This window comes from Gadus macrocephalus, chromosome 21, assembly GCF_031168955.1.
Source record: "Gadus macrocephalus chromosome 21, ASM3116895v1".
In the NCBI taxonomy this organism is placed as follows: domain Eukaryota; kingdom Metazoa; phylum Chordata; class Actinopteri; order Gadiformes; family Gadidae; genus Gadus; species Gadus macrocephalus.
This window is the reverse complement of record NC_082402.1, coordinates 5,134,524-5,161,895: the sequence shown is the minus strand read 5'-3', so window position 1 is coordinate 5,161,895 and position 27,372 is coordinate 5,134,524. Positions and strand designations below refer to the sequence as shown.

At 48.8% G+C, this 27,372-nt stretch overlaps 2 protein-coding genes across 2 annotated transcripts; both read left to right on the top strand.

Annotated features, from left to right (window-relative positions):
- On the top strand, positions 1-1,315 carry LOC132450360 (chemokine C-C motif receptor-like 2). The gene has a single exon (XM_060042449.1). The coding sequence runs from the start codon at positions 22-24 to the stop codon at positions 940-942; it is 921 nt and encodes a 306-aa protein (XP_059898432.1). The 5' UTR covers positions 1-21; the 3' UTR covers positions 943-1,315.
- A 2,382-nt stretch (positions 1,316-3,697) lies between these two features.
- On the top strand, positions 3,698-26,959 carry magl (MAX dimerization protein MGA-like). The gene is made up of 21 exons (XM_060042446.1): positions 3,698-4,299; positions 5,756-7,043; positions 8,496-9,012; positions 9,240-9,342; positions 10,131-10,199; positions 11,696-11,809; positions 12,154-12,637; positions 13,119-13,344; positions 13,909-14,152; positions 14,397-14,563; positions 17,308-17,542; positions 18,137-18,357; positions 18,634-18,948; positions 19,370-19,613; positions 20,719-21,350; positions 21,814-21,941; positions 22,338-22,383; positions 22,992-23,201; positions 23,786-23,897; positions 24,066-24,542; positions 24,909-26,959. The coding sequence occupies exons 2-21, from the start codon at positions 5,851-5,853 to the stop codon at positions 25,817-25,819; spliced, it is 6,648 nt and encodes a 2,215-aa protein (XP_059898429.1). The 5' UTR covers positions 3,698-4,299; positions 5,756-5,850; the 3' UTR covers positions 25,820-26,959.
- The last annotated feature ends 413 nt before the right edge of the window (positions 26,960-27,372 follow it).

Sequence of the window (27,372 nt, the reverse complement as noted above, 5' to 3'; positions counted from 1 at the left end):
CTTCTTTGCGTCAGGTGAAAAATGGCAAAAATAGAATACAAAACAAGGATTATACTTGTCACCATAAGGTTTGTCATGTCTTTAATAGGGATTATGGGGAACATGTTTCTCGTCTTCGTCATATTTCAGACCAAGATCTCCCGAATCAAGTCGTTCGAGGTGTTCCTTCTCGGCTTGGCGGTGTCTAACCTGGAGGAGCTCGTCGTGGTAGACTTCTATGAGGTCATCATGTTGATCGGCCACATTCAGAACAGCCTGCTCTGTCGGACCATGATGTTTTTAAACCTTCTGGGGGAGGTGAGCAGCATCCTCTTCACGGTCCTCATCTGCGTCTTCCGTTACCAGAAGCTGAGAGATGCGGAGAAGAGGGGCAACGCTCCTATATTCCTCGACAGCAGAAAGTCTGCGTGGGTCGTGAGCGGACTTTGCATGTTTTTATCCGTCATGCTCGGCCTGCCCGTTTACTTTGTCCGAATAGACACCCACGTGGAGGCCGACAATGGGACCAGCTGTTCCCCGGATTTCTTCCAATGCCACGAGCACTTCTGCCCGCCCCGAAACCGTTTTTACAAGTACCTGTTCCTGGTGTCGTGTAACCTGCTGCCCCTGCTGGCCGTCACCGTCTCCAGCAGCCTCATCATCAAGGTCCTGCTGGGCCAGAAGAGGGTCGTGGCGCCGGCGCTAGGTGCCTCCGGACCCCCGGGCAAGAAGAGCAAAGGGCCCAGGCTTCAGCGGAGCACCGTGGGCATTCTGACGGCCATGGGGGTGTTCCAGATCGACTGGACGATGTACCTGGTGTTTCACCTGGCTTTCAGCCCCGTCAACGTGCCACTTTGGGGGGACATAGAGTTCTTCATCACCACGTCCTACACAACGCTTAGCCCGTACGTGTACGGGATAGGGTACGACCTGTTTTCTCTCAGGTATTTTATAAAGAGGTAATAGCTTCTTGTCTTTTGTCTCAGGACTGCGTTGTGAAGTGCGTGGAGTCGGTTGGGGGACCTTGCGGTCGAGCGGGAACTAATATTGAACCGAAGTGGGTTGTTGTTATTCTTAACAGTATCGTTTGCAGGGAAGCTAGTCCAACAACACATCATCATCTCTTAAAGTCCTAATTTTTCCCTAACATAATATGTGGGTCATATACGTGAATGGGTAATTACATGTGAAACGCTATCCACACGCATTATAACTTATTGATCATATTTGTATCTTTGCTTGTATTTTATCTTTATTTGTAAGTATATATGCACCTAACCCTGTTGGTAATTTATTAATGAGCATTGTAAATAAATAAAGTGTTTTTTTGTAGGTTGTAAGTTATAATGCTATCTTAAATGTTATATTCCTGAAGTCAGAAGAGAAAATATTTGATATATTGTCGACTGATCGAATGCCTCTGTGTTTAGGATGGACAATTCCTAAGCACAAAGATGCTTTCATTAAATCCAGTGAGAAAACACCAACACATTGCACAGCCCGCTCTTCCCCACACAACAGCCAGCATCTTGATATAAAGACACACAGAACCGTTTTCTGTCTGGCTCTAACAACACAGAACTTTGTTTCTAAAAAAAAAAGGGACCTAAGAAAAGCACTATTTAGTAACTATTTTACTAGCTCGGGCTAATTAAGTAGCGTAAGTAAATAACTATATTACAATCTATCCAGAGTTGTTTACTTGCTGTATTATTATGAATACTCTTATGAGTTTATTTTTCAATTTGCTACTAATGGTTCACACAAAGATAGTCAGAGATATATACACTTATCTTTCCCTTTTATCTTAATATAAAGAATTATATCTATTAACACAGCTTTTCATGTTAGATGTGTCTATTCTATTGGACATTAAACCCTTATCTTCAACCGGGCACTTGCATGATTATATTTAATCGGATAGATTTAAACTGTGGGCAATAGACTGCTACTCTGCATGTATTGGACTATATCAAGTGGTGTGCTAAAGCTTTACTTTAAAATACGACTTCAAACCCATTGCAGTCTGCTCCCCTCTCCCACTCCTGAGCTGTGCCTGCAAACTCACAGGCGACCGAAATGCCACTCATGGCAGACGATCCACGTGTGTCTGTCGAAATACTGCAATAACCGTCCCAATCGTGTGTGTATATGCTGAAAGTGCCTACATAGTTGTACCTCAGTCAGTTTGTAATATTCCACGCATACAAACAATCGCCCGATTTTTTTTTTTTTTTATAATCCACCTACGTGTGCCATGTAGACCTGACAACGTCGGTCAATGTCGACGATTACAACTAGTTGTGTGGTCTACAGATATGTGGATTTATAATTGTGTCCGTGGCGTTATCCCAATCTAAATCCAACACGGGTTTACAACTCACGCCATGGCCGAGCTCTGCACGTGGATGAGGGTGAGTCAACATTCATCTTTGTCCCTGATCACTTCCTACCTAGTCGGGAGGCTCGCGACGACACGGGTTATATGGACTTCTTTAAAAAAAAATGCGCTTTATTTGCGCTACGGTGCGTGTGTCTCGCAGCCTTTCGCTCGACGACCCACGGGCTTAAATTATTTAAAATCGTTGTTTGATAGTTGTTTTCGATCCAACCTATCAGCAATAGATAGGCATGCCTGCCTTGCCTGCCTGTCTGCTCCGAGGAGAGCATACACACACACACACACACACACGAGCAGCAGAGACCGCCAGCCCTACGAAGAAACTGCGTTTCTCCCAACAAATATCATCGTGCACGAAAAGTAAAACGCGAAATGTATGCAGTCGTCATATCTCAAGACGCGACGACCGATCACTTATTTACTCTTTTCGCAAATTCCACGAGGGCAAAGTGTGAAATAAACAACCAAGTACACACAGAATACACAACTCATGGTTCAGGGGGGACAGGAAGGGCCATTTTGTCAGACGACCCCTTCGAGATGTTTACCACGTAGTGAACGTAGGCCCCTAGTGTGGGCCCAGACGTGGAATTATTCAATACCACGTGGATTTAGGGCTGTCTCAGAGTCGACAGTTTATGGACACGGGTGTTTAGGCAGTAAACACGTTCATGTGGATATAATTTCATTCCGGTGAGTTATTGACTCGTAAGTGTTGGTTAGTTGTATACAGTATATAAATATACATATGCATTATTCTGCACGAGAAAGGGCGTCTTCGTGGGTCCAAGTCATGCTAGTAGGCCCCAAGCCTACCTGGTTTTCCTTTAAGATAATAAGGCAGAGCCAAGTTGTTTAACTGCTGTTTAAATAGCTTAAACCAATGATAATACATCAAAATCAAGCGTTTATACGGCAAATAGTGTCCTGGTGTTTCTTATAGATTATGCCTACACCCATAACACCCAATATCAAGTATATACGTGTCTGCTGAAGGAAGGGACAATACAGTGACTGTCGTCGGGATTTAATATGTAGAAGTCTAATAAGGAACATTGCTCTGATACAGTAGCCTACATCAATATCAATATCGACGGGCCTATCATGGTATGGATAGGTGTCCGTCATAAGCCCCAAGTCGCGTGCATTTTCCCTTTTTATTTTAATGCCCTGCAAAGTATAACTTTTTCACGTGTTTTTCGCCGTGAGACCGAATGTCTCCCAGCGATATGAATGTCGTGTCCCTTGCACCATGAAACTGACCGGTAAATCTCCAGTGGGAGCCTGCGCATTGGCTACCATCGGAGTCTACCGCCATGGTGGATGTGTTACGTCACAGCCCGAGAGCACGGATGTATGTGTGAGTGTGTGTGTGTGTGTGTGTGTGTGTGTGTGTGTGTGTGTGTGCGAGTGTAGTGATTGTGTATGTGTCAGTGTGTCCGCTTCAGATGGGTGAGAATGTGGATGATCGAAAAGGTGGAACAAGTAAGGAAACGGACCGGGGAAGATTCAAAGTCGAGGGAGACAACTCAAAAGACTCTGACGCGACCGTAACGCAGGGAGAATTGCGCGACGGGTTTCGTACTTCGCTCAAAGTGTTGTCTACCGGTGGGTTGTGAGCTCGTGGTGGCGTGGTGGTAGAAAAAAAAAATCCTCGGGATGCACTCCCGCTTTCCTCGCGCTGGCCCGGGAATCACGCGCCATTGAGGAGCGATACTGTGCATGCGCCCTGGTCGCTCGCCTCGCTCGGACGATAAGAACAGCGGCGTGGCGTCGGCCTCCATTTGCGAATTCGTGTTTAGGCTCGAAGAATCCACCGAGGCCTGCGGACTCACTCGACGGCACGCAACAGTTGGGATTTGCTGTAATTATATTAGTCGTCGGAAGAGCAGCAGCGGGTATATACGAGCCATTGAGAGGTAGGTGTTGTTGAAACACCCCAACTTTTTTAACTTGTCAGGCCTTTGCAGCGAGGGGCCCTTCTGTGTCCGTGTGTGTTTCTCGCAGAAGATGTGCTTGTTTAACAACTTGAATTCCCGGCGAGGCATTGTTTATTTTTTTTACCAAGAGCAAAGTTGCTAAACGGGCTGGAATGGAGCACGTCGTTGTGTTGCATAGCCCGGTACAGCCGAACCACAGATAAAAAAAAAAGTCAAGTTAACACCTTTCTTTAGTAGGTTCGGTTTCGTGTGACACAATACAGCAGGACGACGTCCACACAAGGGAGCGTGTCACTCCGTAGGCGAGCCGCTTTGATCACATGCAATATGGCAACGGTGTAACTAGTAGGCCCACTAATTGTGGCAAGTTCGCATGTTATTGTTACAATAAGGGCGGTGTTTTTTCATGCACGACCTTGTTTATATCCCTATTTGTTGTTTTTGTTTGTAGTCATGTGTGATTGTGTCATGGATCCGTGTTGTTTTTTTTAGATGTGTTGCTATGACGTTAATTGTATTAGGGGAGAGAAGCACATAGCCAAGTTGGTTCGAGGGTTAATAGGGAAGAGATGAGCTACTGGTCGGTGGATATGAATTTTAAAAATTGTCATGAATGCATATCGACTCTTTATTGTAACAATGGCGTCTGTTATGCTGAGTGTCCACATTGTACACGTTCTTTAATTATGAGTATATGCATACATTGAGTACTTTCCAAATGAATGTTTATTAGGTCAAATGTGTGTTTTATTTGGTCTTCTGACACATACTAACCCATATATCAAGCTTTAGCAATGAACAGATCATTCAACACCCTAGCAACATTGGTTTCATATATATATATACACATACACACACTATATCAGGGCAAAAACAATAACCCCATGATGCATGTCAGAAAGCACATTAGAGTTTTTGCCTAAATACTACTCTTACTGTTGCAGTAAGACAACTCATTGGTAATAGAGTAACACTCAACTAACCCTAATGGCAAAACCTCACAACCTCATGTAGTCAAGGTATCAGTAGTCAAGCATTGTTATGATAGCCTGTCGATTTCACAAGATGGCAGTCTCAGCTATTCTGTCAACGGGGTCTCAATCTTCATTTACAAAGTGGGTTTAACTTTTGTATAATATTAAACCATGCAAGAACGAGACCAAAATTAACTTCAGCTGGATTGTGGATAGTATGACATTTCATTCAAACAATGTGTTGCTCGGGCTTATTTAAGTATACAGCATAAAGAACATGCTACAACTAGTAAAAAAAAAAAGGTTCTATAAATGTATATAACAATGTTACCCTTTTAGACAGAACTGTATTAACATATATTTAGTGTGAAATTGCACGTGTGTGATAACGCATATATTTCAGTTTGAAATAAATCCTTTATTTTCTCTCTCCCCCGCCCCCCCCCCCCCACCCCCAACAGATGTTAGATAAAGTTGAACTGCTGTAGCGGTCATCAAGGCCCACCTGTTACCCCTAAAGCCCCCACCGTGGACGGGTGTCTCCGGAACTCTCTTCATGATGGACCTGCAGCCTGCCGTGTCAGTCCAGGTGGGCGACGACAGCAAGGAGCCGGCTGTCACCCTCACCGGACCCTCTGTACCTGAGCCGCTCAGTCTAAAACCCTGCCTCTTTAACTCAGAGCTTGTGGAGAGCCACGCTGTGTCTGTGACCAACACAGACTCCATGCCAACCCTTCCTTCCTCGCCTGCTGAGGCATGCCTTGCCAAGCTAGCTACAACCTCACCCACCACCTCCACCGCGGAAGGCACCGTCGTGGACAAAAGCCCTACTACCTCAGACATCGCCTCGGCCTCGGACTCCCTCGCAAGCACCGGGACGAGTTTGGTCGAATCGACAACGACAACAATAACAACAATAACAATGGCGGCGGAAGCAGTGGAGTCTTCTTCGCCGCCTCCTGCCTTCGTGGCTCTGAGCGTCGACCCGTTCCAAAAGGGCCACTCTCCCGCCGTGCTGAGGTTCAAGGGCATCAGCGTCACCCTGGAGAACAACAGCGTGTGGAAGCAGTTCCACTCCTACGGCACCGAGATGATCCTCACCAAGAGCGGCCGGCGCATGTTCCCGTACTGCCGGTACCGGCTGTCGGGCCTCAGCCCCAGCCAGCGCTACAGCCTGGTGCTGTCCATCGTCCCCGCCGACCAGCACAAGTACCGCTGGAACACCAAGAAGTGGGAGGTGATCGGAGCCGCCGAGTACCAAGCCCAGGGGCTGATCCGCGCCTTCCCCCACCAGAACTCCCCCTGCCTGGGCTCGGAGTGGATGAACACCCTGGTGTCCTTCTACAAGCTGAAGCTGACCAACAACATGAGCGACCAGGAAGGACACATGATCCTGCACTCCATGCACCGCTACATTCCCCGGCTGCACGTCATACCGGTGCTGGACGGGGACGGGCCCACGGCAGACCAGCCCGTGATCAAGGGGCCCGAGAGCATGACGTTCACCTTTCCCCAGACGGAGTTTGTCACCGTGACCACGTATCAGAACCCCTGGATCATACAATTAAAAATTAATCACAACCCCTTCGCCAAGGGCTTCCGGGAGGAGGGCATCCATCCCCGCCTGTTCAAGCCCAAGTTGGGGGACTCTCTGGGGACGAAAGAGGCCCAATCGCCGGTCACAAAACCGGCTGAGGACGACGACGGCGGAGCCATGGAGATCAGCATGGAGGAGACGCCCGTCGCCTGGTGAGTTTTGGTTTCACATTCACTTGGGAGGAAATAGTGTGGTGGTTGTTGTTGTTGCTACTCCATTTTCACTGCTCAGACCTAAGGAAGGAGTTAAATAGGACACAACGAAGATGTATGTTCACCAAATATGAAAAACGTATGTCGCGTGATGACCACTACATATTATATGTACAGTAATCTCTGTGTTCTGGGTTCCGTCTGTACTCCTTGTAAAGGGATTGCATGTGCAGTGACCATGCATGTCTTGTACAATTTGAGACCGAAGGAGGCCCTGTTGTACTCTGCTTTTGACAAAAAGAAAAGGGTTTCAATGCATACATTTTTGTCCCTTTTTTTTATGATGCAGGCCCATTTGGCTCATAATGCAGCTCTCGTAAAGTTACAACGGGAACCATTTATACATCTTTTGCTTTTCAAAAAAAGGGTTGTTTTGAAAATCTGTTTGACAACATTCCACTACAAGGTTTAGTAATGTTGCATACTGCCCAAATTAATGACCTTGGTTGTTTATATCATGTACTAATGTATTTATTGAACAGAATTTACATCTTATTATGCCATACTTATTTTCTCATCACTAGTAGCAACAATACAAAAAATAAATAGAAATTAAAATGGAAATCGAATAATAAGAAAAACCTTAAAATCGTCCCACTTTAAGAGGATCAGTATTAGTACTCTGTAATAACGTTACGTTTCCTTTGGGTTAAATGTTCAATTACACAGCAGCCAAAAGGCAGCTTCGTCATCAGGATCCAACTGCCATTCTGGACTATATTAGCCCATCAATAATAAACTCAATCCAGCGTCAGCTAGCTGGTTAGCTGCTACAGAAACCCCCCTGGACTCCACTGCTAAGCAGAACGCAGGCCTGTGTTTTAGCCTCGTTTAGCCTTTTCTAGCTAGCGGGGATTTCTGCGTTGGGGGAAGTGAACTGGGCTTGCCTGGGTCGAGATGGAGCCTGACAATTGACATCGATTTTTCCATCCCCAGCTCACTTCGCTAATTAATTAGCATTCATTTAGCATTCATCTTTTAGCGTGAATCCCCATCTAAACCGGCTAGTCGACTCTGAATTCATTACTCTAGTACTATTTGTAAGAAGCGTTAGATTGGGTTTAATCAACGCTATGCCCACACCTCCATGGCAGTGGAGGGCAGATAATAAGGAAACAAGGGCGTTGATAAAGTGAGGACTATGGGCATTGTGATATGTGTCTGTGTGCGTGCGTGCGTGCGTGTGTGTGTGTGTGTGTCAGACCCACGCACGTGCAAGCGTGTGTGTTTGTGTTTGTCTAATCCAATGGTGCGAGTGCGTGTGTGGGTTTGTCACACCCAAACGCGCTCTTGTGTGTTTCGGTGCCTCCGACCCAAACGCGTGTGTCCCACTCTGTGTGTGGCGCCCGGTCTCCTCGCACTAATCAGACGTTCGTTTCCATTGGCTCACAGCACCAACACGTCCCCCCTCCCGACCCCTCTCTGCGACGCACCCAAGCCCCACGAAGCGCAGCCCGAGGCGGCCAGGACCCAGGACCCCGTCGTCCCCGTCCCCGAGGAGGCCATGGAGGTGGTCCCCACGGAGAGGAGCCCCCCCACCGGGCCCCCGAGCCCCACCGGGCCCCCAAAGCGGCCCCGTGGCCGGCCCCGCAAGAGGCTCAGCCTGGGCATGTCACCGGCGGCGGCGGCGGCGGGGGCGGGCCCCGGCCCGTTGCACGCCGTGGAGACACGGTCGTCCAAAGCGCCGGTCGTACCGGAGGACTCGGACGAGGACTACACGACCACGCCCGCCAGCTCCAGGAAGAGGAAGAGGCCCAACAAGAAGTGGGGCAACTCCCGGGGCCGGGCGGACGGGAGGTCGGCCGGGGCCGCGGTCGCCAGCCCGGCGGTGGCGGTGGCGGTGGCGGGCCCCGCCCAGCCGGAGAGCGACGACGTGGAGGGCCTGCTGTTTGTGTCGTTCACCTCCAAGGTAAGACACCCGTGGCCCCCCCGGCCATGTCTGTTCAAGGGGAGGGGGTCTCTGTTGAACAAGGCACTCGCTCACAAAGACACTCAAAGGATGGCCGTTTGGAACCTATTCCTGGTATCGTTCTGTCCCATTGTGGCCTTAACGTGAGGTCGTTGTTGTTGTTGTTGTTGTTGTGTTTGTGTTTTCTAGTTGTTGTTCAATGTTTTGTGTTTTCCCCTTGGCAACAGGAGGCTCTTGGGCTCCACCTGGGCGACCGGGGAGCAGGGAACGACAGGTCCTCCTCAGCTCAGGACTCTCCCGTGTCTTTAAGGGCCACGCTGGATCCAACCGGTGCGTAACATTTAACGTATCTTCGACGCCTTCATGTTCTCTGTCCTTGTTCATAATGTAGTGATGAATTAAGTGATAGTTTATCGGTTAAACAATGTGTTTGATAAGAGATTTAAGTTGAATTAGCTAGATGCATTGATCTGATCTCCGTGATGAAGTGAAACGAGATCACTCGAATGAAGTGTAGGTCATTGATTAATGACCTCGTCATAGATTAACTCCCATAGTAGCGCGGGGCGTCTAATGTGAAAGAAAACTCACGTCACCACTAGCACCATGGGCCTATTCAACAGAGCACTACCATAGTGGAAAAGGTTTTATGGCTGGCAGTAGCAGACTGCCTGAGAGTTTCAAACGTTGGAGAAATGCGACCGAATCCAATCATAGGAATAGATGGAAATATTGACAGATATAGATCATCTATATCTGTCCAATTGCGTAACAGGAAAGACTAGCTTACCGAACTCGGACGTAGACAAGGGCAGAGATCACGAACACAGACCGCCCTCTAGCCGCACCTCAAATTCGAGTGTAAGATGTGTTTTATAACGACAATTATGTTTGTTGTAATTGAATGATCATGCAGAGTCGACTCCCAAGCCCCGATCCATGTTATCGCATTAATACTATAAATTCCTGTCAAACAGCACAACATGAAAATGTAATATTTTTGTTCAACTGTGTTAAGCCAATTAGACCGACCATTTTTCGCCCCGTGGTTAGTGTCCGCTGAAGTGGGGCTTAAGTTGAACCACCTCCTTCTAAAGCCATTGATTTGAATACTCTAGGAGGTCATCTGCCCCTCCCTCGCCCCGACTTGCCCGGACTTGGCAACACCCCCCCCCTCTCCCCGACAGGTGAGTCTCCATGCCCCATTTACATCACAACAGCCAGCCAGAGCACACATCAACATTTAAATCTTTTAACAAACTGAAACCCCAATAAAATGGCCTTAGCACCAGCCCTTTTTTTTTTACTACTAGGGGTGTAACGGTACACAAAAGTCACGGTTCGGTACGGTACGGTACGGTACGGTACGGTACGGTTAGCAGTTAAGGGGAACATAACTAAAAACTGCTTGTTTCTCAACCCGTACATAAGCAGCAATGAAAACCCCAATAAATTTGTTTCTGGCATTTGCATTTCTGAATTCCCAGACAGGGGTTGTTGAAATAGTGTTGTGGGCAGGGTTTGCACACCTCGTTTTTTTTTTCCACAGCAACGGTGATAATAACACCTGGATGGTGCCTTTTCAAATGCATTTGCATGTTAAAGTGCTGTACATAGACACAGAGAGCCCTCTCCATAGCCGGAAAGCCTGTCGGAGACCCTCTCCGTAGCTTACGTGAGAATCCAATATTTGTAACTAGCCATGGACCTATTGGTTGACGCAACGGAGACGGCAAGGGCTGTGATTGGTCCTCAAAAAAATAATAAGTTCCTGAATCACTTCTTCGGTTTGACGGTGCACCTTAATTACTTTGTGCATTGTTTACTTTGCACGAGGACCAATAAAACACCAAATAAGATTGGAAAAGCTTTGGAAGTTTATTTACACCACTGCTTACATGGTTTGTAGTCAACATATAAGATCGATCGGGCGGAGTTGGAGTAGTAGACTGGCTAAACGTTCCGGGTGGAACTCCGACTTCAAGTTTTAAATTCCGCGTCGCAAAACAAGCCTTTACATTCGCCATATTAACGCTATGTACACCACATTTACGTACCGCGGTACACCTCTGTAACCACACCGAAGTGCCTGTACCGTGACGGTTCGGTACAAATACGTGTACCGTTACACCCCTATTTACTACATGTTTTATTATTATTGAAAATATGATTGTTAAGCTCTACCATCTGTGTCTAAGAAAGGATACAAACTGGGCATGAATAGAGATGAAAATGCTTGACCTTCATCCAAATGATACTTTTATAATATAATTCTAAATTGGCGGATGGTTAATATTATCCTCCTATTATCTCGTTTTTTTGCATCATCCAGAAAAATCCAAACTGCCGGTATTCTCCATTTCACGAGCGACGGCATATCTTTCATTTTTGGCCGTTAGTCTACAGCTGGTGCGCCTCTTACTATTTTAATGACACTCATCGTGATTAAATGACCCAGCTCTTCACCCAGCCCCGCAGACGCTAAACCCAAACAGAAGGCAGTGAAGTTCTGAGTGCGTTCAAGTCCTACTTGATTCACTGAACACTATAAAAGGGCTAACCGTGTAGCACTCGAGCCCCTCACGCCAACGTAGCGCGCGCGGGGGGGGGCAGCAGAAGCCATCGCAGTGTAGCACTAGCGGTAGTTGTGGTGCTAACGCTAGCATCTGCTCCCGTTCGTCAGTTGGCGGAGCCGCGTTTGTGTCGCGGACGGGGAAGACCAGCGACCTGACGAAGATCAAGGGCTGGAGGGACAAGTTCATCAAGCGCAGCAAAGAGTCCTCCGCTCAGCAAGATGGTAGGTTCCTTCTTTAACCAGGTTCCTCTTGTTCTCAAACGAGTGTAGCTTCGACTGTTCCTCATTGCTAATAAATGAGCTGGTGGTGCTCACCGGGTAGAGCGCTTAACGACGTAGGCAAGGTCCTGAACGCTGCGACCCCGGTTTGATCCTGCCCGTGGTCATTTGGTGCACGTCCCCCCCCATCACCTCATCTTCCCCCATCACCCATCCCTTCCTCTCTACTCCACTCTATAATAAAGATACTAAATTTGTCAGCCAGAATCAAGCGTACAGCTATTTAACATACTCCCCTCGCTACACCTCTTCCCCTTTCATCCCGTTCCCCCCCCCCCCTCCAACAGGCTCTCAGAAGGACCTGTCGGCCTTCTGCAGCAACATGCTGGACGAGTACCTGGAGAGCGAGGCGCAGCAGATCAGCGAGCGGGCCGCCGCCTTCTCCGCCAGCACCGAGGCCCCGGTGGTGTACCAGCTCCCCGAGAAGAGCTCCAGCTACGTGAAGACGCTGGACAGCGTGCTGAAGCACCGCAGCCCGGCGGCAGTGGCGGCGGCGGCGGTAGCGACGCCCAAAGCTCCCATGCGGGCCAACCGACCCTGTCCCCTCTCCATGAAGCCACTCCTCTACTCGGTGCTCACCTCGCCGGCTCCTCCTCTCAAGATGGACCGACCGGCGGCCCCCAAGGCCAAGTCGCCCAGGCCCAAGCCGGCGACGCCCAAAGCGGGTCCGGACGCGGCCAAGAGCCTTGTGGCTCAGGCCGGAGTCAAGGCCTTACCCATCTCCCTGTGGTTCCCGGCGGATAAAACCTCACCGGCTCCCGCCTCTCACGGGTAAGGGCTCTCTCAAGCCAGTAAACTGATTGTTTAAAGTGTATCATAGACTAGCTAGCATGTGTTAATACACTCAGTTTACTAGCTGAATGCTATTAAACAACTAAATACAAGACAAATATAAAGTTAGCAACGCTAATAAATGTCTTTTTTAAAATAAGTGTTATCTGTTTCATGTTATTTTGTCTTGTGACGCTCAATGAATGAGCGCGAATGTTCATGTGTACGTGTTGTATTTTTGTGTCGCCACGACAACGCCACAACACGAGACACGATCCCACGGAGGTCTCGAGACCCCGTGTCGTCGGGGCACCCAACAAAAACAAAACCCGACCCATTAAAAAGGAGAGGGGGGGGACCCGGCCACTCGCAGTACTTCCTACAGCGTCGGCCTCCCTGTGCACGACGTCTCATTATCCGCTCGGATCGAGGAGCTCCGGTTAACAATGTAGGTCGCGCTCGTTTGTCCCCCCCTCCCTAGATCCCAGGCGACCAGCAGCAGCAGCAGCAGCATTAGAGCGGTGCCGGCTCTGAAGATGAGTCCGGGCTGGGGCCTGCTGCAAGCCCACCTTCAGGGCAAGGGCCTGTCCAAGTTGCAGCTTCGCATGCTGGGCATGGAGGAGACGCTGGAGCACCAGGGCGTGGTCCGCACCAGCCTCACCCACGAGAGGCTGGACTTCGCCCTGTCGGCGCTGCTGACCGCCACGGTAACGATGCGCTGCGCTTGCGTTGAGTTTAGAAGAGGGGGTTTTGGGCGGGACGCTTGCATCTGTGATTTTTTTATTTATTTAGATTTTACTTGAATTCTTGAGAACAATACCGATACCGTCCACCATTCTACCAAGTAATATCATCAGAATTGTACTGACAACCCATAAAATCAAGCTTTCAGAATGAATGAGTATTAGGTCAAATGTGTGTTTTAATTGGGTGTTATGACACATGTCAACACATTTATTTAGCTATAGCAATGAACAGATTCAACAAACAAGAAAACTTGGTTTCATATATATCTACACACTATAACAGGGAAAAAACATTAATCTCTTACGCTGCATGTCAGAGAGCACATTTCAGTATTAAATTGTTCCGAAATCTGTGATTCCTGTGTCAAGTTTTTTTTGCAATTTTGGTTCTTAACCCCACTTATACGCCACTTCAGTTAAAACTAAATGTAATTCATGATTATGCATCCAATTAACCAGACACAGAAATGTACAGGACCAACCACAACCACTCTAAGCCACTCTTCCCTCCCTCCCGCCCTCCAGATGAAACACAAGCAGCCGTCGCCCGCGGCCCAGTACACCTCGGCCTCGGGCCCTGCCTGCGGCCAGGTGTACTGCCGGCTTGGTTGCGTGTGCTCCAGCCTGGCCCGTGTCAACCGGGGCCCGCTCCACTGTCGCCGGCCCGACTGCATGCTGGGCTGTGACTGTTTCAAACGCAAGATCGTCAAGCAGCTCCTGGGAAGCGAGGACGAGAAGCCACCGGAGAGCCAGTCGAACCCTCTATACGGTAAGCTCCTTCGATCGCCAACCTGTGGCGTGTTTTCAGTCGGTTTTACGATCGGGGCCGGTTAACCTAAACCAGTAGTAGTTGTAACACTGTAGAAAGAGGAATTTCTCTTTTATAGCCACAGATTGTGTTTGCTTCCCTCTTTCGGAGTGTAATTAAATAGTGGAAATGCATACTTTTGGAAGAAGTGGCGGTGGGACGAACGCAACTCACCTTCTTCCTCCTTGTGCTTCTGCTGTTGCAGCGGTGAAGAGCCTTCAGCACGAGGTGCAGCCCAGCCCCGGGTCCCACTGGGACCGCATCTGGCACAAGGAGCTGGCCCCGCCCGACCCGGAGCCCCTGTACGCTCCCAGGAGCCTGGACAGCATGTGCTACACCTCCAGGCGCCCCGTTTACCAACACGTCCAACCGGTAAGAGCACGACCCCAGGGAGCCATGGGGTCACTCGACGCCGTTCAAGTCCCTGTTGACTCTGTCCTGCCCCCCACCCTTTTGGATTTTAGTCTGTTTTATGCTAGCTATGGGTGGCTAGCTATGCTAGCTATGGGTGGCTAGCTATGCTAGCTAAGGGTGGCTAGCTATGCTAGCTAAGGGTGGCTAGCTATGCTAGCTAAGGGTGGCTAGCTATGCTAGCTAAGGGGCTGTTAATCTATTTAAATGGTCCCAATTTGTCTAGATGTTAAATTGAATCTAATCTGGATATTTATGAAATGAGGGTACTCGTCCATCATAAGAAATATATAGTAGAATACATTTAGAAATGTTTTCAAATGTATACCCTTGTTTTCAATATGTTTTATTTATATTGGGGGATGAACGGGATGTGTATTCGTGATGAACGGACAGTGTCCCCGGGGCACAAATCGGTACACACTGCGGACCGATCAAAACATCCTTTATAGTAGCTTACCTACTAATTTACTAGTTTACTTACTAGTTATCTACTAGGGGTGTGCACGGGTACACGACGTGTACACTTGTAACCGGTTAGTAAATAAAAAAACACTGCGCCATTGTTTCAATGGGAATCGCGACGGTCCATACTTTCAACATAGTTTACATATTTATAATTCGAAATTCGTCCCAGCCTTTATACCACGGATACTCTAGGGTCTAGAGCATATAACCACTTTTTCTGATTACAGTTTAATGTAACAGTAAGCTGACAACATCCTAATTAACACCGCAACTGCAAATGAACCGTACGGAGATAACCATGGCAACCGGTCAAACAAATGTTCTTTTTTGCGATCGTTCTGCTCGCGCATCCGCCGTGTTGATAAACAAATAATCCCCCTATAGCGTAACTGCGGTTCACTTTATTTATTTATTTTACTTTTTTTCATTAATAAAAAAAAACGGTTAACCGTGTACATGAAAAAAACAGGGGTTGTGTAGCCATTCACAATTTTTTGTAACCGTTCACACCCCTATTATCTACTAGTAAGCAGTGCTGGGCGATATGGACCAAAACTCATATCTAGATATTTTCTGTTCGAATGGCGATATACGATATTATAACGATATTTTGAACAAAACAGGTACAGTGTGTAGTTTTAACTCCGCGCCACTATCAACCATTTATTTAGTGTTTTCTTTTTTTTTTGCTCAACGAAGCACAGCTGTGCTTTAACAACAGATATGTAAGGGATAATGTAAAGAACGCCGGTCATTATCGGGAAAATAAGCCCCGACAGGGCGAACAGGACACCGACCTGAAGGGGCTTATTTTCAATAATGACCGATCACGTTCTATACATTATCCCGCTTATTACACGGCTACTTGCCTAAACGAAAAAATAACTTCATGGTGTGTCTTTTTACAATTTATTTGTAACCAGCATTCGTAGTGTTCATCAGCAGAGAAATAGTCCGCCAAAGACGTTGACGTTGCATAGCAACCGAAGACGCTGGAGTTGACAAGTTACCGGACTATTTGCGGAGTGATACCAAAGACGTCATCGGAGACATAAAATCCTGTTTTCCTTGACAGCCTCTTTTATAATATGAATGATTTTAGCTTGTGTGTGCCCGTGCCCGCGATAAATCACACACAAGCTAAAATCATTCAAATTAATGTGCTTTATTTTTATCTTGCACTATTGGAGCACGTACTACTTTCTTGCGCTCCGCCTCTGACTACGAGATGGTTAGTGTTACAACCTTCTGCTGTCGGCTCCCAGACACGTTCCCTCCAGGGCCGATGATCTCTCAGGGGCAACACACCCTTCACTTTGACCGGCAGTGGGTCTGCTTATAGGTCGGAATATGGTCGGAATGAAGCGGCCATCGATTCTTGCCGGGTGCTTTATTCTTTTACACAAAACCGGACTCGATCATTACTTCACTAAACTTACATGCACGCTACCGCTCGCTCGTCCACTGCACTCACACACACACACACACACTAACACACACACACACACACACACACACACACACACACACACACACACACACACACACACACACACACACACACACACACACACACACACACACACACACACACACAGGGATGTGCACCAGATACTTTCTCGTGCTCACGAGAAACGTTTTGTTGTGATGCGAAACGTCCGTGGGTGGGAGAATGCTACGTACATATAAGGGGCGGGATTGAGCAGCTGAACATGGTTTGTAGGCTCAGAGAGCAGCGGTCAGCTCTATAAAATAGCGCTCGCAAGGCAACATCAAAATAATATATAATATACCGGTATGGCGATATTGTCTCAACTACATATCGCTTTCAAAAATATACCGGTATAATTTTAAAACCGGTATATCGCCCAGCCCTACTAGTAAGTAAGTTAGTAAATAAACGATTTAATCAAAAAAGGGATTGACCTGCAGTACACTATTCCTTCCCACACACTTTTTTTTTTTTCCACAACCCAACAAAAGAACACACACATTTACATGTTAGAAAGGTTTTCTCTTGCACTAACAACAGACGGTTGGGCGACTCGAGCTACAGATGGCTACCTCACTGTAACGGCTGTTTATGGCCGACTGGGAGATCGAAGGCCAAATCAACACTTTGATTTCATGTTGATAAGACTCGTCTAAAGAATAGTTTAACCATTTCACCACTATTATTTGTTTATAAATCAATGTATAACTGTTCTTCCCCCCCCCCCCCCCACACACCATTTTAGATTCAGGAAAAGGACAAGGACCCGGTGTATAAGTACCTGGAGAGCTTGATGACCTGCGCTCGTATCCGGGAGTTCAGACCCTCCATGAAAAACCCCTCCAAAGACACCGATTCTCCCAAGGCCCCGGTGGCCCTGAAGGGCACGGCCCCAGCCCCGGTGCTTCTTCCACAGCCCAAGAAGGCCTACGTCCCGGCTAGAAAGTTCCCAAACATCATATTGACTTTTAAAAACACAGGTAAGGTCCAAAATGCACCGGATCAAACTAGCTCATAATGTGGATTAAAAGCAGAAGGTTTTTATTGGCCTCGTTATTTTTTTGTGTGCAGCTTTATCCCAGTGTGTGTCCATGTATACATATTCTTATTCTCCAACTGAAAACACAACCACGACGCAGATATTCAATTTTTTACTTTTGAATCGAACACTGCACTTTACCGTCAGATATTCTGCAGTTTATGCTAGAGCTGAGCGATGTGGGGAAATCATCAAATTGCGATTTATCTCGACCAATATTGCGATTTAGCATGCGATTTTTCTTTTGAAAAATTCCTTATGTTCTGTATTATTTACTAAACCGGCAATAAATCATTCGATAGTATGACCAAAACAGCATTGGATTATTTGCAATGCAATGTTTATTTTTTCGCAGCCTTTGCGTATGGCAAATCGCCTTCTATTGCACATCTCGATGTCGGTTCGAATTAAACCAATCGTTCAGCCCTACTTCATACCATTGAGGTCCTAGTCGGAGGTCACGGCGTGTCACCGAGAAGAGTTCCCGGCTGGTCATGACCACTGACCCGTCCCCTTCCTGCTCCGTCCCTTCCAGGGAAGAACTGCGCCGTAGACAACGACCCCCTGGACGCCCAGCAGATAGAGATCCTGTCCGAGTGCCACTGGGACGACGACCGCAAGCTCATCCTGGGGGCTCTGTGTCAACGCATGAAGCGCGGCAACCTGGCCATCCCCTTCTGTGCCGGGCCCTACCACGTCTCCCTCATCGCCAAGATCCTCAGGCCCATGGCCAACGGCTCCACCATCAGCTACAGGGTAGACGTCCACCCATTCAACTGAACCACGCGAGTTGATTTTGTAATGGCTCGTTGTGATGAAGCTAATCAACATCACATCTGGTGGGGAAACAGAGGGCCCGTTTTGTTCAGAAAACATATTATTCAAAATGATCTCATCTGTTGTTTGTCGACTAATACAAAATGCATAATGCGGACCGTCGATTGGTAAATGAGAGGTTTCAGAATTGGTCGGTGCCATGTGGCACTTTGTCCCTTATTTAAATAAAATAACCAAACCCTTTCCCTTCCCCAGATGCGCATCTGTAGGCTGAAGGCTGCCAGTGAGGATGAGGAAGATGCGGACGACACCTCGGACGAGGAAGAGGTCGACGAGAACGACTCTGATGACGGGGAAATTCACAGCAGCGGCAAGGAGCAGGAGGAGGAAGAAGAAGAGGAGGAGGAGGTGAAGAAGCAGGCGTCGAGAGAGGAGGCCCTGATGGAGGATCCCTGCTCCCCAGAGACGGAGAAGATGGGTGTGACTCCCTTCCTGAGCCGCGTGTTGCCCGCCGGGATTCTCCAGGCCAGGAGGAAGCCAGCGGGGAGCAACGCTGTGGGGCTAGTCCAGGTCAGGCACCGACGGGGCTGGGATGGGGGGGGGGGGGGGGGGGGGGGCGCCCTCTGTGTGGCCCTCTGTGTGGCCCTCTGAGTGGCCCTCTGTGTGGCGTCACACAGAGGGCATCAGTAGGATGTTTCATTTAGAGCATGCAGTTGAAGGGATGACTGTATTTGTGACCACACCAACGCCGTCGGGCATTCTGCACTATAGACGCACACGATTTTTGCTATTTTCTGATGGCAGGCATGATGATATAAGGACGTGTTTTGTTGTAGACAGTTTTTGCCGGCACGTTGCATGCTTCTCCCCGTGTCTTTTATCATAAGTAGAATATAACCTAACATCTTAATGAGTAGCAGTGCCTCTAAACCCTGCGTGGCCACGGTGTTCCATTTCAACCGTTAAACCGAACCTTGTCGTTCCCGTACAGGTGAACGGCAAGTCCTACCCTCAGGCGTGTCTGATGCTGGGCCATGTGGGGTCGCTGCATCCGGCCAATCGCCTCGCGGCATACGTCACGGGCCGCCTCTCCGGCGCAAACCAGCCCCAGAAGACCCCGGCCCCCCCAGCCCAGAAGACCCCGGCCCCCCCAGCCCAGAAGACCCCCATTCCCAGAATACCCCCTCGCCCTGCTCCAGTTGTGAAGGAGGAGCCGAAGACCAAAGCCAAAGCAGGTAGGCTCCTGGGGTCTCTTGCCCCTTGTGCTGTGGCACTGCCGAGGGGTCTTAGCACTTAATGTACGCACTTATTGTATGTTGTATTTAGTAATAGTACTTCATGTAGCATCATATCATAGCTATCTATGTTGAATACGGTGAATGGGTTAACCTAGCGATTGTTAGTGCTTTTCACTTGGTTCTGTGAACGTCCTTATTGTACCGACAGCGATATATTGTTTCACTTCCTTATGACAAATGTATTTATTGTAAGTCGCTTTGGATAAAAGTGTCTGCTGAAATGCCCTAAATGTAAATGTAAATGCCTTGGAAAGAGCTAGGAGGCAGACTCGGGTAATAGATCATTTCACACACATATTTATTTACAGCGCTTACGCAGAATAAATGTTAGACTGGGTACCATTTTCAGAAATGGCAAAACACATCACATGTACACAACTGAAGAGCGTACTACATGGACTGAGGCTCGTGGTGACATCATCGCTGCCTAGCCCCTTCATGGCCAGCAGCCGACGGCTTGAGGGAGTTTGTTTACTCCCTACATACGACCTACATATGACCTAAACCATTGGTCTTACTCCAGGGGAGTTTACAAACTTGAACTAGCAACATGGAAATCGTGGCCTTTATGTTAGCGGTGGGTACACAAGTTCCCATACGACGATATCATTAAAATAGGAGCTATATTTGTCACGAAGCAAACGTGTAGTTATCGCATAATAAACACATTATGCAACGCACAACGGTTGTCGCTCACCCCTCCAATTGCGATCCACTTGGACTATTCCCGGTGGCTTCACCCGCTCTACAGACGATGAACCGTTGGGCTATTTTGCATCTGTTGTCCACGTGGCCGATGTTAAGTCGAAAGATAAAATGACCTATTACACATAAAACATATACTTAAAGTATAACAACAAATGGAAAACCAAATTAACCAAAATAAACCAGCCAAAATAAAATGAAAGATGGAAGCAGCACGGGGCAGGGATGGTACACATACGACAGTCACCGGGTAAACCGGCGTAGCAGAGTAGTGTGTGTTAACGTGAGCGAAGTATTGAAGCCGTCGTGGTTGTCCCCATCCCTCCGGTTCCCTTAGTTACGGAGAGTGACGGCGGCCCCCCCGCGCCCCGGCCCGTCACCACCTTCAGGACCCGCGGGCTGGGCTCCACGGCGCCGCCCTGCAGCACCTCCTTCTCCTCGCCCGTGTCCATCACCGTGTCGCGCTCCCTGAAGGAGCCCAGCTTCCTGGCCGAGAGGGGCACCTACTCCTTCCGGATCTGCCCGCCCACCGCCAACCAGGGCCCCGCGGCGGCCAGCGGCCCCGCCCGCCACCCGGCCGGGGTCTCCCTGCCCGGGGGGTTCACCCTCATCCAGCTGCCCAAACACGGGGCCAACGGGGCCCTGGCGCTCCCGGTGGACCCGGAACGGTTCCCGTCCGCCGCGGACCGCGGGGAAGCCCCGGTGAAGATGGAGGTCTGCCCCGATGCCGTCGCCCCCGGTCACGACGCAGACGTCGAGGCCCACGCCGCCGCAGAAGACCAATCGGGCGCCGGTGTGCTCGAGGCCGGCTCCTTCCTCCCCAAGCTCGAGTGCGACGAGAAGATGCAGTCGGGCGACAGCGACGACTCTCTGAGGAACGAACCGAAGACGGAGGACAGAGCGCCAGAGGACGAGGAACCGGGGGAAGGGTCCTCGGACTCGGACCGCGAGGAGGTCGGAGATTTGAAGGTAAGAAAGTCGTAGTCCTGATTTTCTTTGTCTAAATAGTTTTGCCTCTCTAGGGCCGTGATCTCATAGAGATAACGGATGAAATTGAGGTAAGGACTTCACCACCAGTGAATGAAGAGATGGTCATTGGAAATCATTTTTTTTAAATTGTAGATTCTTCCTGAAACCCAGTAGACTTATAGCCGGTTAACTAAGTGTGTACTTGGTTGACACCACATTTACATTACAAATGTTCTGATTTTCTACAGTACGACTGTATTCAAACTGCATACTGTTTTCAAACTGCATACGCCAGTATAACTGGTTCACAGTGAAACAAGCATCAAGTGACGATTCCCCTAATTAAGGGGTGAAAGAATTGCTGGTGTTGCATAAATCACAAGCAATTGTTGAATCATTGTTCGCCTCAGAAGACCAATGTTTGGAGATGTCTAAACCTGGAGCTCTGTGCTCACTCCTCCAGGAGGAAAGTGGCTTGGTGGACGTGGAGACGGTGGAAGATGTGCCGGTGGACGTGGAGACGGTGGAAGACATGACGCAGACCATCGATGAGCTGAGGAAGTCCGTCGGTGCCTCGTCCCGTAGTTTATGGTAGGGATGTGCGATTAATCACATTCTGATTGGGATTTCGATTATTGGGTCAAACGATCTCCAAAATAAAATAATCAACATATTTGTATCCAGTATTATCTATATTATTTTCGATCTTAACTTTTCCTACCTTTTCAAGCAATTTGTGTTGTTTATTTTTCAAAGTTCTCTGTTACAGAGCTTTTCTTCTTTTAGAAATGCTGAATTAATGCGCCATGTTTTCAACCTCAATTTTATTTATTTTTTTTATAATCAAGCAGCCCTCGTTTATGGCAAACACTAGTGAGACTGGGTGTGTGTTTGTGTGTGAGCTGTAGTGCCTGGGACATGGAGAGCAGGGCAATGGCAAAACGGTAACAATTAACTAAGTCTTACTGTGTTTCCTTCTCCTTCTAGGGATTCTAGCGAGGAATCGGGATCCTCAATGGAGTCAAAATCAATGGTAAGGGCACTTTTCCATCCATGGTTGTTGGTCTTATGTAGTTCACTCCCTTCATTTTAAAGCCCCAAATATCTTGTGTTGTCTTTTTATGGCTCTTTCATAACACCAAAAGGTAAATAGAGTCGACTGGGATTCACCATTTCAAGTAATGAACAAGTGTCCTTGTCATTGCAAGATACACCATAAACATGGGACCATGACGCATCGTAATGTGTCTTGGCGCCTGCTTTTATCCCGACTGCTCGGCTGGACTCAAGCACAGCTGGCATTGCTGTCCTTGAGTTGGTAGTGGCTTCTTGTATTTCCTTTTCAATTCTTTGTTATTGGACTGGTTTGGTTTATCCCCGCCTCCAAACACTGCCTTCATACCCTGATCTTAGTGACTGGAAAACCTTAACTGCCGTAATTCTAGCCGTCCGCCCGTGATCCGATCAGCCCGCGAGCCCTCTGAGCGCGGTGGGAGCAGGCTATCGTATCACTCGCCTTCCACCGGTTGCCTTCACTGATTATCATTTACAAGCGGCCCTCGGGCATCTCGTTCGTAGTCCCCGGAGCTCGCACGGTGTGTCTCGTCTAATCATGTCACCGCCGCCCACTCCCCGCCGCAGCCCACCCAGCCCCCGGCTTTCGCGGTGGAGGAAGAGGAGGAAGAGGAGGAGATGGAGGAGGAGCCTACAGACCTGGCGACGGGCCACAGGAGGAGGCAGCACAAGGTGCTGGAGAGGCTGCGGCGCATGGAGCAGCGCGACCTCTTCATCAAGTTGCAGACCCTCCTCCGCACCGACCCCAAAGCGCCCAAGCTCCGCCTCCTTTCGCAGGTACGTCACTAAACGCAGGAAATGGTGGATTCACGTAAGCGTCGTGATTCTTATCTTCTGTGATTCATATTTATAATGGAAATATTTTTACATACTTTTTTCTTTCTTTAGTCCTAGGTTTTCCTTTGTGTGTTTTAAATTATTGATATCAGTTGATATTATTTTCTCAAATAGAACGACATGATCTTTTACACCTTTCACTCTGCTATCATCATGTCATAATTAGCACACAGTAGACTCGATAATTTCCTCAAATGAGCACTCCTATGTACTAACCAAGAATAAATATGAAATCGGCAATCGCTTTAATAAAGTTAATTTATAAAAAATTATTTACGGTACCGGGGCAAATGTGTAGTTGGTTTTGTGTTCCACTCTCAATGGGAAATGTGTTTTGTTCAAACTCCCAATGTTGGCCTATATTCAGGCTTTGATGAGCAAGATGCCTCTGAATTCACTGGAAGTCTCTTCAGATTACTGTTGACTGTTTACTGACCTACTGTACTTGAGTGGTTATGGCTGCACTGACTTAGTTTCGCAATGCTAGATAATATGCTGAGAATGCGCTACTTTGTGTATTTCAGGCTCAAACTGAGATCAAAACCCTTGTGGAGACCTCCAAGGCTCTGGAAAAGCAGAAGAAGAAGCTGTGCGAGATGCAAAAGCTCTACGTCAGGAGGATTTCCTGTTTGGCTGGTATGAATGTTTATTCTTGCATCCGTGTGGCTTCCCGTGTTCGATTCCACAAACAACCAGCAGAATAATGAAGTGGATCAAATGTTCCTTAATTACAAGAGAGGATTTGTTATTCAAGAAAACCAACCAATGAAAACACTAACGAAACACGATGTCTCCCCTCAACAGGAAAGCCCGAAGACCTCATTAGACACAAGCTCAAAGAGGTCTACGAACGCAAGCAGCTGCTCAACGGTCAAAAGAAGGGCCCCTTCCCTCTTAACAAATCGCCCCAGCTTGGTGGGCGAGGCCACGCCCCGCCCCCTATGAGGCCTCAAGCCCCCGGCATGGCCCCGCCTCCAGGCCCTTCCCACACACCTCCCTGGCCCCCACGCCCAAGGGGCCCGGTAGCCATCGCCCCGTTCCCGTCCGCGACGCCCCCGGCCAGAGGCAGCCCTCCTCGCTGGCAACCTAAGGGCCTGACTCAAGGGCCCAGGGACCAGGTCACCGGCCCCCACGCCCGTGAGAAGAAGCCCAAAGAGAAGGCCCCCCCGAAGGGTGCACTCGTGGCGATGGCGCCGGAGCCCTCCGACGGCCCGGAAATGACTCTTCCGCTGATCCGCACCAAGACGGGCCGGATCATTCTGCCGTCCTCTCTGAAACCACGTGAGTTTTCGTCCCACCGTGCAGTTTTATCGTAACCTAAGGCTTAGTTATGGTTCCACGTTGACTCGACGCGAGGGGGTTTACGGACCCGTTACATCCCTGCGGACTCTCCTTGCGTCCACCTCAAGAGCCTGACGTGCGCCTTCCAAAAATGTTAACCTTGCGTCGAGGCGACGCAGCAGCGAGGGCTGTGATTGGTCCGCTCACTAAAACCCGACGCCCGAACCGAAACGGGTTCACGACGAAGCGTCGAAGCGTCTGCGTGGTCATTGCGTTGAGTCGACGTGTAACCATAACCGAGCCATCATTAGCTGCAATTTTAAATACACGTTTTACTGACTCGTTGTCTGCCTTCTCTCCTGACAGTGGGGCAGGGATTTTACACAATCACAATCATGGAACCCGACAAGGAGAAAGCGGGTAGTAGCGTCGAGCCGGGGGAGGTGGTCCTACCGACCCCCTCGGACCCGAACGCGTCCACAGACCAAGCCTCCAAGCAGGACGGCGAGACCGGAGAGGAAGAGCCCGACTCGTCGTCCCCCACGGGGGACGAGGCCACCACGCCGCCGAAGCCCGTGTCGCTGGGGTCCAGGAAGTCCATGTCCCCGCTGGTGGAGATCGCCCGGCTCAACAAGTCCATCAGCACCTCGTCGGCCAGCCAGTCGCTGCTGCTGCGGAACGACGGCGGCGGCGCCCGCGAGAGCAACGGCACGTCCCGCCTGAGCTTCAGCCCCTGCAGCCTGGTGTACGTCCCGCTGGTGCAGGACCCCGCCAAGGACGGGAGCCCGGGAGCCGGAGAGGCCGGTCCGTCGGTACCGCGCCGTGGCCGGGGGAGACCTCGGAAGCATCCCCTGGTCCCAGCGGCCAATCAGACCGCGGACGACGCGGCCTTGGACGAGTCCATGGAAGCAGGAGGAGGAGGAAGCCCGGACAAAACGGAGGAAGAGGGGGACAGCCCGGTTCTCGTCAAAAGGGGCAGAGGGCGGCCTCCGAAAAAACGCCCCCTCGAGGAAAATGACCGGTACGGAGGCAGTCCCCCCGCGAAGGCAAGGGAGGCTACGCCGAAGAGCCAGGGCCGGGGGAGGCCCCCGAGGGTGGTGTGGAGGAGTCCCGACAAGGCCAGGTCCACTGGGACGGTCTGTAGCCCAGACATGGACCAGGAGGGGGGGACGGGCAGCGGCAAGCGGCCCCTTACCCGCGGGGCTCTCGGGAAGGACTTCCCCAGTGCCAAGCGGAGGTCTTGGATAGACGTGGAGAAGGAACTTGGACTGGATTAGCCTGGTTTCTATGGCGGCGGTGGTGTTGTTGTTTTGGTACGGTCTCTATGCAAGCGGACGGACACGGGACGATACTCGCGAGGTGGTGCTTCCTGTGCCACTGAAACCAGACCCCCTTTTCTAGACCCTCGTTGCTCTCATTACCCAGCATGCAGCTCAATCGTTCAACTGAGTGTTTACGTCGACTCAAATCACAGGGAACCATGAAGACATGAACGAAAACACTTCCAAGAGGTGCCTGTAGGTGATGGTACCGTTTTCATGTTGGGTCTCAAACATCCAACGCTTTTTGTCCCATTTGACATTTGAAGCTTTGCGTTCAGACACTGGATTCAGTAACGTGTTGGTAAAGTAATGTGCTACGGAAACGTATAGTCCCATATTGGGGTGCAAACACTGGTATATCCCAATCTATCAAAGGTGAATCTCTACAGCTGTTGTGTATCTTTCCTCAGTCCTTAATGAGGATGATATTATGATATGATATTTTGGTCGTCGTCATGTTTTTCATTGCATTGTCTTGGTCGAGGGAACATAATGAGTTATCTGAATTACAGTAAGGAGATTTAAGGTCAAGAACTGTCTTGAAAACGTCTTGGACGGTACTTGCACACCACTAAACGGTCACATACAAGCAGACTTTGTGTTGCCATTTATTATTTTTAACAGCATCTTGTAATTTTGTAAGGCTTCTGTTTTGGGGCGGGGGGGGGTGCATTATTCCTCCATATGTTTTTTTATTTACCAATCATGAATTAAGTTAGCAGCACTTTATTTGATTAGTTTAAGCAATCCGTAATCTCTAACAGCTAGGCAGTGTACTGTTTTGTTTCCAACCCCTTAGCCTCTATTCCCCATGTTATTAAGAGTTTTAGGACGTTATAGCTTCAGATAGATGTGTAATGCTTTATTATTAATAATGAAATATCTTTCTGCTGTAACCTAATGTTTGGCAATGCATCCAAATGAACTGTTCTCAACGTGTGTGTGAATGACCAATTATTTGTACAAAGAAACATTTTTTTCTTTTTCTTTCCGTTCGTGTGTAATTATTTTTCATGAACTCCGAAGTTGGTGACAAGATTATGTGGCCTTGGAAATAAATAAAATGAATGTTTATTTTGAATTACTGCTTAACAATGTGGTCTGCGTCAAAGCGTTTGTTTCAGCGATCGCGGCAGATGTTGATTGGGTTTGAAAACAAGATGTGTGTAAAGCAGTTGCTCAAAGTTAAAGTCGGGGTCGCCAACATCTTGAGTTAGAAACGGTCAGGGGCCAAACATGTTGGGAATAAATGACTGCTATATGTAGCCTACTTAACATGGTCGTACATTTCCAGCCAAAATGCAAAGACCGTTTGCAAGTAGAAGTATTCTCAAGCTGTCCTCGGGGTGGTTATGTAATTTAACGCAGGAATACACTTACAAATGATTCTATTCTACCAGTGTAACGATCGATTTCACATTTGGACGTAAAGTATGTACATTTGTAGCGTATACATTGTCCCCATGCTTCGCCAAGTAGGCTACGACTGGCGCGGAAACAGGCCACGT

Bases quoted from the DNA above. Each gene is read 5' to 3' on its own strand.
- LOC132450360 (XM_060042449.1), top strand. From the start codon at position 22: ATGGCAAAAATAGAATACAAAACAAGGATTATACTTGTCACCATAAGG.
- magl (XM_060042446.1), top strand. From the start codon at position 5,851: ATGATGGACCTGCAGCCTGCCGTGTCAGTCCAGGTGGGCGACGACAGC. The intron at 11,810-12,153 runs GTAGGTTCCTTC...CCCCTCCAACAG, and splicing joins GTCCTCCGCTCAGCAAGATG to GCTCTCAGAAGGACCTGTCG. The intron at 13,345-13,908 runs GTAACGATGCGC...CCCGCCCTCCAG, and splicing joins CGGCGCTGCTGACCGCCACG to ATGAAACACAAGCAGCCGTC.